This window comes from Orussus abietinus, unplaced genomic scaffold, assembly GCF_000612105.2.
Source record: "Orussus abietinus isolate OABI.00-Male unplaced genomic scaffold, Oabi_2.0 scaffold11, whole genome shotgun sequence".
In the NCBI taxonomy this organism is placed as follows: domain Eukaryota; kingdom Metazoa; phylum Arthropoda; class Insecta; order Hymenoptera; family Orussidae; genus Orussus; species Orussus abietinus.
In genome coordinates, this window is record NW_019396016.1 from 2,154,998 (window position 1) to 2,166,633 (window position 11,636).

An 11,636-nucleotide genomic window follows, 5' to 3' on the forward strand; every position below is an offset into this window, starting at 1 on the left:
GTCGACCGAGAGGTTTCGGAGCTTTCGTAGTTTCCGTGGTTCTCGTGGCCCAGTAGTATGTCGCGACGCGACTCGAAGAGATCGTCGATCCTTGCGATCCCGGGCCCGAAGCCGTTGACCCGTCGTTGCAACGCAACGGCGCAAAGGTAACGATGACCCCGACTCGAGAAGTCCTCGAGTAGATGCCCGGACCCTGCGAAATGGACCGGCCTCCCGGTCCCGGAGCCTTCCGGGAGAGGAGGTCCGGAACCGCCAGGAGGCGGAGGATGAGGAGGAGGACGCAACACTGGACCGAGCGACTGGCCGACTGCATGCGCAACTTCCTCGCCTTCCTCTTTGGCAACGTCGGCATAGTCTGCCTCGTGGTGGGCTACACCGTCGCCGGGGCGTTCGTCTTCACAGCCATCGAGGGGAAATTCAACTTCCAGAGGGCCGGGGAGATCGCCGCCCTGAGGAACCTCACCGCCTCCCGCCTCTGGGAACTGACCTACCAAGTACCGGGAATTTTAGCATGTCCTCCCTCTTCTCCTTTTTCTCCCGTTTCGATGGCAATTTCATTCGGCTTCCATTTGGTTTCGTTGCATGGAGGAAGAATTAATTTTCCACGGTCCCGAAGTAATTTACCGAGCCGCGGCGGGGAGGGACCCGGCGTCGCCGCGGAATTCCGCGGTTAATTTGCTCGATCCTCGTGGAAGGGACTCTCCTCGAGAGTCCGGAGATCGATGGTCCACGGTTTGCAGGAGAACGTCTTCTCGGAGAAGGACTGGAAGGCCAAGGTGCGCGTCGTCCTGGAGGGCTACCAGGAAGTCGTCGTCGCCGCCGCGAGAAATGGCTACCAAGGCGCGGACTCCGTCGAAGGGACCAAACAGTGGAGCTTCGCCGGGGCCTTCCTTTACTCCCTTACCGTGATAACCACCATAGGTGAGCCCGTCGGACCCTTGTAGCTTCTTCGTTGGAAATAAATGGATCGATCGTCTCGTTCAGGGTACGGAAATACCTGTCCGAATACCGCATGGGGGAAGGTGGTGACGATAGTTTACGCCATCGTTGGTATGCCGCTCTTCCTCCTGTACCTGAGCAACATCGGCGACATCTTCGCGAGGAGCTTCAAGTGGACCTATGCGAGATGCTGCCTCTGCAGGTGAGCTTCCTTCGAGAGGATTCCCGGGGGTGGCGACTCACGGAAAGACTTTTAGGTGCCGCGGAAGATCGAAAGGGTCGGAGTCGGAGGTGGTTCGGAGATCCGGGTCCAGAGACTCGTCCGGGAGAGACCGACGGCAGGTTAGCGACTCCGAACGTTTCCTCGCGAATTTCGACAAAAAAACGAGCGTTACACCGATCTCGAGAAATCTCCACTGGTTCTCATTTTTCAGTCCATCAGGATGCAGAACTACCGGCCGGAAGGTCCTTCCCCGGAACGCGGGAAACCGGGCTCGATCCGGGAAAATATCGGAGCGGAAAAGGAAGACGACCTCCAGGGAGACGAGGACGACGGCGACGGCGACGACGACGACGACTGCTATTCCTCCGTCCGCGAAGACGAAGACGACGACAGCCACGACGACCCCCAGGAAGTCACCGTTCCTTTGACGCTCTGCCTCGCTATTATGGTGGGGTGAGTAAGTTTTTTCGAAGCGCAAAGTTTGATAAAAGAAGGAGGTCAAAATAGTTGCTCACGTTAAAGGACTCGCGTTTAATTAAAAAGTTCGCGCCGAAGGATAGGCGACGGGTACTCTTTTCCGCTCCCCCCCCCCCCAAGATCTTCTCTTTCCTGAATCTTCCTTTGAAATTGTAGATACGTGTGCGGTGGCGCCATGCTTTTTTCCAAATGGGAGGACTGGGACTTCCTGGACGGGTCATATTTCTGCTTCGTGTCCCTGTCGACCATTGGATTCGGTGACATCGTTCCCGGTGACAAGATCTATTCCGGCCAAGGACTCGAACTGTCCTTCGTATTCTGCTCCATGTACCTGATGTTAGGTACGAGCGATTCGATATTTTTCAAACCAGGCAGTTCCGATACCTCGTAATTTTTACCGCGAGAAAAAGCAACGTTCGACCTCGAAACTTATAAATCGCGCAGGAATCAGTTTTTTCGGAAATTTCCCCGGGATTTCATTGAGGCGTCTTAGTCGGGATTTATGGAAATTCTTGTATCCGTATTCATGAGAGACGTTCAACTTTTAAGAGGCTCTGGACCAACGAGATTTATAGCCCCGAAGAGGCTTTTATGGCGGAATTCGTCCCCCGTAGCAGGGAGGCTGGGAACCTCTCCAAATTTCGAGCTCGTCGCTGCCACCGAAATAGCCAATTAATTCCGACTCATCGATTCTCGATCGTTTCTCCAGGCATGGCCCTGATCGCCATGTGTTTCAACCTGATGCAAGAGGAAGTCATAGCGAAGATGCGAACTCTCGGAAGGATCGCCAGGTACATCGTCAGGTGCGGCAGATGACGGAACGGTCCCCGAAGGAAGCCAAGCCGCCACCGGTTGTGACGAAGATGCCCGATCGATGAGAAGCGCAAAACCTCCCCCGACGCGTCGCCTCGCTCCTGGTACGCGCTCGCAACCCATCAATCGTCTCTACGAAAAATCCCCAAACCGAAAAGGCCCGGCGCGGTAACCCGGTAACCCGGTAACCCGGATAGTTTCCATTGGAAGAACGACCCCGTCCAGCGCGAATCGAATCCGGATCGTCGCCTTTAATCTCTCGGCGGTGCCGCGGAATCGGCCTGGTCGCTCGTCGCGATCGAATCACGGCTCCCTTAAAGCTCGGCCGCCGCTGCGGCCCTCTGGACCGGTCCGGAGCATGCGTCGCCCCGTAGGATTCTGCGCGGCGCGTCCCCCCGAGCGCGAGTTCGGGCTGCGCCCCGTCCCGTCGTTGTCGTCGTCTCCACCGTTCGCGAGCCGCCCCGAGGGTGCCGAGACCCTCCCGGAGCGAGGAGTCGAGTCGGGAGTACCCCGGGGAACCGTCGACATGGACGGCCCGAGACGACGTCTCCGGCGCGCGGCGTCCGAGGTCGCGATCCGGGCGTAGCGTCGCCCGGAGAGGCGCGGGTGGTTTCGCCAGTGGTGAAGGCTCCTCCTCCGGAATCCTCTCGCGGTGGCCAAGCGTCGGGGAGAGTCGCGGTCCTCGGGATGGCGGGGACGGGGAGGGGACCGGAGGTATTTCGGAAAAGTTAGGCGCCAGTCGCCCTCCTCGCCGGCGAAGATCGATGCCGAGGCGTGACCCTAAGAGGAGGCGCAGGAAACGGCAGGAAGGAGATGGCGCGTTAAAGGTGCACGGACGAGAGCCGGGAACTCGGACGGGTTGAGGGGCCCGGGGGGTCCCGGGGGGTCCCGCGGGTCGCCGGGGAGAGGAGAGCGCGCCTACTCGAGATGCTCGCCCGAAGTCGTGGGCACCTCTGAAGACTCGAGAGGAAGGGAGCCGACTACCGAGAAGGTTGGTGGTGACCGAAGGTCGCAGGGAACGGCTCGCGACCCCCGGAACGGAGGGAAAGGGGAACTCCTTCGGGGTTGTCGGCCGACCGAGTGCTCCAATTCCGTTCCCCGCTTGTCCGTCCCACGGAGCGACCCCCTCGAGATCCCCGACATCGCCTAGCCGAATCGTCCTCCAACGGGGACGAATACGGCGAAATCGGGGAGATCCCCCGGAGATCCCCCGGAGATCCCCCGGAGATTCCGCGACAGCGCCTTACCACGGAAGGTAATCGCGCCCACGTGTCGGCCTGTCGGCCATTGCGGCGTCAGCCAACTATTTTGTCCGCGGGCTAGCGGAAGTGAAAGGGATCGCGGTGACGGGCGCACTTTGGGCCGAAAGATAAAAAGGATCCGTACCTGCATCCGGACTTGGACGAATCCAGCGCGATTCCGTGGCCGACAATGCGGCCTTCCCTTTCTTCCCGTATCCATCGTGGAGCCCCTTGCGAAACGCGGACCGCGAGTGATCCCTGGGAAATTAACTTCCGCGGTCCCTTTGCTCGGTCCATTTCTCACCTCACCTCAAATTTTGGGGAGGCTTCTCGCGACGAGTTTTCCTCTTCCATTCGTCTGCTCGCAAAGTGTCCGCGCTTATATTATCCAAGGCTCTCCTTCCGATGCAGCAGCATCCTGCTCCTGCCCCTCCTCCTCCCTTCCTCCTCCAGTTCCAGAAGGAAAAAGAAAGTTATATATAAGAAAAGAGGCGAGGGCGAGTACCCTTTCGCCGAGGAAACGCGACCTCTTTCGCTTGCAAATGAGGCGCGAGACCCGCGATAAATGGGGAGCCCCCGGCAAAACGGAGGGCGATAAGACGCGATAAAGGAAACCCCTGGGAGATGGGATCGACGCGATAACCCCGTTAATTCTATCGGCGTGATAACCCCGCTTTTGATTCCGCGCGATAGCGGCCTCCTCCAGAAAAGGGGGCCACTTGGGCGGAAACCCGGCCTCGGCCTCTTCTCCGAGGAAACTGGAAAAGATCGCTCCTCTTCAGAGCTGGAAAACTCTCCGTCGCCTCCTCTTCTCTCCCGCGACAAAAAATAGAAATAGGATTTTTATCAAATTTTTAAAAGCGCGACAACGTCGCGCGATTTCGTCGAGTTCGTTTGAGCGCGGAATTACGTTTACGGAATTTCATTTTTGAACACGGCCGATTAAAGGGGACCCTATTGAAAACACGTTGTTTGTACCTCGCGGGACTGCTCGAGAACATTTTTGGGCCGTTTCGCCGACGATAAATTTCGGAAGAACAATCGTCACGAGTGGATTTTCGGGCCGAGCGCAATGAGAGACGCGGGATTATTTTTCCGACCGCAATTACTCTAATCGACCCTACCCCGTTCGGCGCGTAAAATATTCCGGGGGATGCTATGCCAAGGGGAACCGGACCCTTTGACCGTCGGTCCGTCCCTCTTTCCCCTCGCTCGGGGATAACGACTCGACGAGCGCGTCGTCGACCTTGCCGGCTTACGACGTAAGCTCGTGAATGGTGCGCTCCCCGGAGCTACGCTTTCCGCGATCGATTCGGCCGAAGGTTCAATGCCAGAGACGATCGCGAGGTGATGCGACCAGTCCATGGCGAGTTGGCCAGTAAAACGATCGATTTCGTCCCATCGCTACGATCCCCATCGACTCGCCGTCTGCTCGGTGAGCGATCGATTTTGAAAACGTCGGCCGTTTCCGAGGGGGAAACGCGGAACGGGAGCGCGTCGTCTAGGCCACACCGACGACGCCCACGCTCGCGTCTACCCGAGCGTCTACCCGAGCGTCTACCCGAGCGTCTACCCGAGCGTCTACGCCCCAGCATGCACCGACCGCCTTGCTCCACTTTCTATTTCACTTTTTAACCGATGCCATTCCCCCGCGATTACGAATCTCGGTCGAAAGGCGCGCGAAGTGGAATGCGAGCGACCGTTTAAAACTAAAGATGGCCACCGCCGTCTCGGTCGATTCCGAGGAAGCCGAAGAGCCCTCGATGGGAACAAAAGCGGCGGGCGGAGAGGCGAAGCCGGCGACAGAAGTCCGTCGCGGTTCGGTTGGCTTTTAATTCCATGCCTTATCACTTCGGAGCTTTCTAGCGGCACCGGAGGCTCGGCGAACGAAGGAGTCGCCTCGAATCGAAGCCGCGCTTCCGGCGTCGACGTCGCTCCATTTTACTTTCGCGAGCGCCGCCGGGACGTCGCCGGGACGTCGCCGCGAGCGGAATCGAGATATCGGGACCCTGGAAAGGAGGTCGACCGATTTAACGGACGTATCCGAAGCGAAACGATCCACGGCCCGATAAGGGCCCGCAACGAATTCTCCGCGTTTCGATTCGGCCGCGGATTCCCTCTCTCGGGGCACGACCAATTAACGAAGGCCGCTTCTTCCCGCAGGAAGGAGATCGTCCCGCCTCGGGCTCGATGGCGTCGCCTCCGTAAGGGCGGGGATGCGGTCCGGCGCCGGCGGCCATCATCGCCGGGCCGGAGGGCCCAGGTGCTGCCCGGGGGGCCCGGGAGGGCCGGTCGCGGAGGCCCGGGGCGCCGAGCTGCTCTGCTGCTGCTGCACCTGCACCACCGCCACCGCCGCCAGGACGCCGGGCGTCCTCGCCAGCCTTGGGGTCTGCGCCCTGGTCCTCGGCTACACCCTGCTCGGGGCGTTCGCCTTCATGGCCATCGAGGGAGGCCTCGGATCGGTAGCCAAGCGTCTATCTCCATCACCGATTCTCGCGGCCGACGACTCCGTCGACTCCGACCTCGATGTCTCGCTTTCAGGGCCCGCCGCGCGGGACGCCGTCCGGCTCTACGGGGCCGTCGCCTCCGGTCCCGGGCCTCGAGGACGAGACCGCGGCGACGGTGTTGAGGGCGCGCACCGTCGAGCGGCTGTGGAGCATCACGGAGGACCTCAACGTGCTCTACAAGGAGAACTGGACGCGGCTGGCGGCGAGGGAGGTCCTGGAGTTCCAAGAGCGACTGGCCCGTGGGCTGCGACGGCAGCCCTCGGCACCCCCGCCCCCGCCACCCCCGCCAGNCCCGCCGCCTCCGCTGCCGTCCTCGGCGACCACCCTTGGGATGCCCGGGATGCCCGGGATGCCCGGTCCGCCCGCCGGGAGGCGACCGAAGGACCCGGAGGATCGCCGGTCGCGGAGTCGGGGCTGGACCTTCGGCGGCAGCCTCCTCTACTCCCTGACGCTGATCACCACCATCGGTGGGTGTACCGCGTGGCGGGCTCTCGGCTCCCTCCCGAAACTGAGACGCGACTTTTCCAGGTTACGGCGGAGTGGCGCCGCGCACGCTGTGGGGCCGGCTGATAACCATCGTCTACGCCCTGGCGGGCATCCCGCTCATGCTGGTCTACCTGAGTACCGTGGGCGACGTCCTGGCCCGCGGCTTCCGGAGGCTGTACGGCCGCCTGTGCCGGCCGCGCGGCCGCTCCGGAAAAAGGCATCCCCCGGTCGGCCCGCCGCCCCCGCCGCCGCCGCCGCCGCCGCCGCCGCCGGCCCCGGGCGACGCGTACCGCTACGATAACCACGTGGAGAAGGCCGGCGGCCACCCGGACTCCCGCGGGATCCTAGGGCTGGGGCTGGGCGGCGCGGTGCTCCTGGACTGCGGCAGCGAGGGGCTGCTGCAGGCGGCCGGCGGCTCCTCGACCCTACGCGAGCTGACGGCCGGCGGCAGGCGGCACCCCTGCCACCCCTGCCACCCCTGCCACCCCTGCCACCCCAACCATCCCTGCCGCCCCTGTCGTCCCTGCACCCGAGCCGGCGACCCGGTCGAAGCGGTGCGCGTCCCGGTGAGCGTCTGCCTGGGCATCATCCTGGCCTACGTCTTCGGCGGGGCGGTCATGCTGAACCGACTGGAGGGCTGGAGCCTGCTCGAGGGCGGCTACTTCTGCTTCACGAGCCTCGGGACCATCGGCTTCGGCGACCTCGTCCCGGAGGGCCGGAACGCCCCCACGGCCACTCTGGAGGAGCTCGGGCTCTGCGCCTGCTCGGTCTACATCCTGGCGGGAATGGGCCTGATCGCCATGTGCTTCAACTTGGTGCAGGAGGAGGTGGTGCGCGTCGTCAGGGTCCTCGGCAGGACGTGCGGCGTCTCCGGCTCGCCGGGTTACGGCGCGGCGAGCGTCGCGGCCGGCGGCCCTGGCGACGTCAAGGCCTCGCTCAACGATGTCCTGGGTGCGCCCGTCGATCTCGGGGCGCCCGAAGATGTCGGGCCCGACGAGCCCGAGGACGAGGGGGAAGGGGAGCAGGAGGAGGAGGAGGAAGAGGTGGAGGAGGAGGAGGAGGAGGAAGAGGAGGACGAGCCCGAGGCCATCGCCATGTCGGTCGTCTCCTCGGCCTCCTGACAGCAGCCCGCGAGGAGCCCCGCCGACGGGAATCTCCCTCCGGGCCTCCACCGGGTCGCCCCCGGGCTGACGAGCCTGCGGAACGCGACGAACCCGAAGCTCTCCCCCGGCAGACACTCCCTGCCCCGCAAGAGGGCCGCGACGGAGGCGACGCCCGGAAACCCCCGCTTCCTGCGCGGCCAGCCCCTCCGAAGAAGCGGCCTCTCGCCGACGAGGCATCCGCAGCGGGGGTACCACCACCGGCAGCCCCAGCAGCGCGAAGGCTCGGGGCCCCTGGAGTACTTCGTGCCTCGGAGCGTTAGCGAGTTCGACCTAGCCGCGGCGGCCGTCGCCGACGTCGCCGACATCGCCGTGCCCGGCCCTCCGCCGCCCTCCGCCCTGCGGCCCGCGGCCGCCGCGAACCCGGACGCGGCCGGCGCCTCCGCTCGCAGCCGCGAGAAGATGGTCACCTTCGAGGACGAGGGGGCCGGCTCCCGGAAGGGCGGCCCGGGCTTGGAGAGCGCCTTCATGTGACGTTTTGGTCCTGGCTGATGCGCGGAGGCCTCCAGGTAGCTCCCTTTCTCCGACGCGCGGCCGAGGGTCGGGTCCGTTGTCCGCGTCGTTGTCCCCGTCGTTGTCTTCCGTGGACGGCGCGAAAGGAAAGGGGAAACCACGCGCCAGCGAACCCGAGTTGTGGATACGCGTGGTTCCTCGCTCCCTTCGCTTTTTCTTCTTTCGTTGCCCTTGATTCATCCCGACGTCACGTTTCTACATTTTTATACTCTTCGCGGGTGCGCGAAGCCGTTTCCTTCGGGAACGAGCCAACCCCGGCAGGCGACAACGGAGAGAAGACCGCGATGGATCTCCACGGTGAGAGGACGCTTCTCCGGCTCGAAATCGAACAGAGGCGATGGATTCTCCTCGAAGGAAGGCGGTCGAGAGGACGACGCCCTACCGGGAACCGACGAAAGAGGTAACGAAGCTCCGAGAAGACTCGACAGAGAATTGACCCCCAATGGAGCACTGAAAATCAAAATCGATCGCCCCATAGAATCTCGCGGAGGTTTTCGAGGCCGCTTATTTGCAGTGTACGGTTTAAATCGACAATGAAGATAAATCGTAATATAAGGAAAAGTCATCTCTTTGTCCTCTTGTGAAAGAAGACGGAGAGAAGCGCGGGTGACGTGTGGCCTTGCACCGGGGTGCGAAAAAGGGACATCAATTGACTCGTACGTCGAGAATTGTAATATGCCTGATTCGATTACGCGTCGTGTACGATATATAATTGTATACCTAAGTACGTCAAAAACCTTGTCACCCGTGGACGATTTTATTAAGGACTGTAATCGTTAAGTCTCTCATCGCAGCCGCGAGATCGCCACGTCGCGGTGGATAGGCTATTAACGAAAGTTCATTGTAATGGATAAGATTACGGTGTAAAGAGCTCGACACATAAAAGTTTTGCGTTAAATATGGATTTGAGTCTTGTCGTAGCAACGGTAGACGGATCTTGATGTCCCTCGACGACGTGGTCACGTAAGGTGTCGACAACGATACGAATTTCATAAAGAGAATTTCTATCCCGAGCAGGAGAGGTCATCGCCGATTCCTTATCAATCGTCGGCGAAGTCCCCCTCGTCGCAAGAGTTGTCGTAACAGCAATATTCCCAGTCGTCCTCTCGAGTTTTCGTGTACATGGTGTCTCTGTCGCAGCCGCCGTTAAATTGACGAAATTCGTAGCCTTCGCAGCGACTGCACCGAATATCTACGGTAAAACGTCGCACGATTGAACTATTTCCCGCAATTTTCATTTTAAGCCTTTCATCCGTCACCTGCAGGCGGCTGGCAGGTGCAGAGAGTCATCGAGGACTGATTCTTCTCCGCCCTTTCCACCTTCTTTTCGCTGCTGGCGAGATTCGTGTAAATCGTACAAAAGATCTGCAAGCAGTGCTCGACGATGTATTGCAGCGTGCAGAACACGACGACCAAGAGGATCGGAAGACACAGCGTCGTCTCCACGTCGTCGAGGACCTCGTTAACGGATTCCGGAAGTAAATAGGCACTCATCGTGACCGGAAGTCGACTCTGGAAGCAGTCGGATTTCCCAACAAACTCAACTTGGCCAACCTCCGATCGTGAATATCGATTGAGACTAACCGTTACCTTTTCACCGTTAATTGATAATTTTTACTCTTCTTTCAGCTAAAGGACGTGCCTCCTTTTTTCGATCGCCGACGAAAGATCCGGAGATTCGGAAATACGGAAATTTTGTCTTTTCGGAACATGTCACCTCAATTTAAGCCTAGAAGGTGATCCCTTGCTAGCCGAATTTCCTTCCTAACGGTAAGAAGCAAGCATTTCCCATCATTGCCCTTCGGGATCTTCCATCTCGTATCTTTGCCGCGCGTCGAGCCCACAGGGCTGTGAATTACTGGGATCCAGGGGGATCTCGGTATTTCTCGCGTTTCTCGGTGAATACGAAGAATATGTCCGTCCTGAAAAAAATGCGCAACGATTTCCTCTCCTTCGGTTCGGTCTTACAGGGTGTTCGGTAAAAAATCATTCCGCCATTTTGAATTTCCTAAGGCGAGAAGAGACTCGGTTTAATTTTAATTTCCGTGCCTTTAATATAAAATACTGGGGAGCCTCGTTAGCTCTGAAATCTTGCCATTTCACGACCCGTGACGAATATATATCTGCATGAGGCAACGGTACTAAATCTCGCGTACGAGGGGCTTTATTGTGTGCACGCCTTGCATGCGCCGAACCACGACTCGTACGCGGAGAGAATTGCGCAATTTACGACGCTTATATTACTCGTTTTATGACAGTGCTTAAGTGCACGTAAATGTGGGCGAAACAATTACCTCGCCTTTCCGAGATGAAATCACCGAATTAATCTTCCACTGTCATTGCGTTCGGTGGCGATCAATTATAAACGTTGAGCGTAGCGGAACGGAAATGGCAGAGTCCGGTCTGTGCGACTCGTGACAATTTACCGCTATTATTATGCATTACTCGGCTCTCGGGCATCGAGGGCGGGTTGCGACGAAAGTGCAGACGGGAATCCCGGACGGAGAATTTCGTTTTACAAGAAACAAATTTCGCCATCTTTAGGGGATGGCACGGATCCGCGAACTAGCTGCAAGGTAGAATTTCTAATCAGATAATCAGCTCGTACCCACTAGTACCCGAGATGCGTTGGGAGATTGCTCACGGGCAGGGTCGCGCGATCGCATCGTGTGCTGTCCTCTGGTTTCGTACGTTAGCTTTCACAGTTTTTTGCCCCCAAGGGCGGCGCAACAAATTTCTGGTAGAGGCTCGCGCGCTCGCGATGGCGGTGCCATCTACCAGTTACCGTTGGCGGCTCACGTATTCGTGATGGTAAAACCATGCGGCAGTTGCAGGTGGTGGCTTACCTACACTTACCGACACTGCACGCTTTTGATGGTAAGGGAAGAACATTCGTGGCGCCCTCTTTACTCTAAGTACATCGTTGCCCCGAAGTCGACGTAACACGGAGCTATGGGGCACGCGTCGATGTCACGTACGGAACTCGCATGCAGCGAATCTGTGCGAGTGCGATCGTTCCTAGAAATCTTCGCGCGTCCCAACCAGCCAAGCGCCAAGCTACGGGTCGAGGCGTTGAGTATGTGGCGTTCGGCGCTACACTCATTACAAGTATGCGTGAGAGCCGAATGCTGCAAAAAATCCTCCCTAGCCGCGGATATAGGCCGAGTCATTTCGCGTATGATTTTTACATTTCCCTACTAGCGTTATCGAGCGGATTTCGAGAGTTTTTCGACCGTTTTCGACCGTTATCGACCATTTTTCGAGTGTTTCGAGCGTT

The 11,636-nt window shown here is 59.4% G+C and overlaps 3 protein-coding genes across 4 annotated transcripts; 2 read left to right on the forward strand and 1 right to left on the reverse strand.

Annotated features, from left to right (window-relative positions):
• Positions 1-8: 8 nt before the first annotated feature.
• Positions 9-5,945, forward strand: LOC105703990 (potassium channel subfamily K member 18). Its single transcript, XM_023434679.1, has 8 exons — positions 9-669; positions 712-921; positions 985-1,141; positions 1,197-1,281; positions 1,374-1,615; positions 1,796-1,980; positions 2,349-2,556; positions 5,857-5,945. Exons 1-7 carry the CDS (start codon positions 183-185, stop codon positions 2,453-2,455), a joined length of 1,473 nt encoding a protein of 490 aa, XP_023290447.1. The 5' UTR covers positions 9-182; the 3' UTR covers positions 2,456-2,556; positions 5,857-5,945.
• Positions 5,910-8,320, forward strand: LOC105703991. The gene is made up of 6 exons (XM_023434680.1): positions 5,910-6,155; positions 6,235-6,466; positions 6,557-6,667; positions 6,729-7,205; positions 7,239-7,729; positions 7,814-8,320. The coding sequence occupies exons 1-6, from the start codon at positions 5,910-5,912 to the stop codon at positions 8,318-8,320; spliced, it is 2,064 nt and encodes a 687-aa protein (XP_023290448.1).
• Positions 8,291-11,335, reverse strand: LOC105704010. Of its 2 annotated transcripts, none has more exons than XM_012432840.1 (4): positions 11,216-11,335; positions 9,950-10,281; positions 9,619-9,871; positions 8,291-9,551 (listed from the first exon to the last, which is right to left on the reverse strand). In XM_012432840.1, the coding sequence occupies exons 3-4, from the start codon at positions 9,851-9,853 to the stop codon at positions 9,400-9,402; spliced, it is 387 nt and encodes a 128-aa protein (XP_012288263.1). In that variant the 5' UTR covers positions 9,854-9,871; positions 9,950-10,281; positions 11,216-11,335; the 3' UTR covers positions 8,291-9,399. The 2 variants fall into 2 exon arrangements, with proteins under 2 accessions (XP_012288263.1, XP_012288262.1); XM_012432839.1 differs by lacking the exon at positions 11,216-11,335 and adding an exon at positions 10,654-10,946.
• Between the last annotated feature and the right edge of the window lie 301 nt (positions 11,336-11,636).

What these genes read in the sequence shown, in the direction of transcription:
- LOC105703991 (XM_023434680.1), top strand. Translation starts at nt 5,910, where the DNA reads ATGCGGTCCGGCGCCGGCGGCCATCATCGCCGGGCCGGAGGGCCCAGG. An exon ending in TCGAGGGAGGCCTCGGATCG is followed by an intron (nt 6,156 to 6,234) that starts GTAGCCAAGCGT and finishes TCTCGCTTTCAG; the next exon opens with GGCCCGCCGCGCGGGACGCC. An exon ending in AGGAGGAGGAGGAGGAAGAG is followed by an intron (nt 7,730 to 7,813) that starts GTGGAGGAGGAG and finishes TCCTGACAGCAG; the next exon opens with CCCGCGAGGAGCCCCGCCGA.
- LOC105703990 (XM_023434679.1), top strand. Translation starts at nt 183, where the DNA reads ATGCCCGGACCCTGCGAAATGGACCGGCCTCCCGGTCCCGGAGCCTTC. An exon ending in GCGAGATGCTGCCTCTGCAG is followed by an intron (nt 1,142 to 1,196) that starts GTGAGCTTCCTT and finishes AAAGACTTTTAG; the next exon opens with GTGCCGCGGAAGATCGAAAG. An exon ending in CCGGGAGAGACCGACGGCAG is followed by an intron (nt 1,282 to 1,373) that starts GTTAGCGACTCC and finishes CTCATTTTTCAG; the next exon opens with TCCATCAGGATGCAGAACTA.
- LOC105704010 (XM_012432840.1), bottom strand. Translation starts at nt 9,853, where the DNA reads ATGAGTGCCTATTTACTTCCGGAATCCGTTAACGAGGTCCTCGACGAC. An exon ending in CACCTGCCAGCCGCCTGCAG is followed by an intron (nt 9,552 to 9,618) that starts GTGACGGATGAA and finishes GTTTTACCGTAG; the next exon opens with ATATTCGGTGCAGTCGCTGC.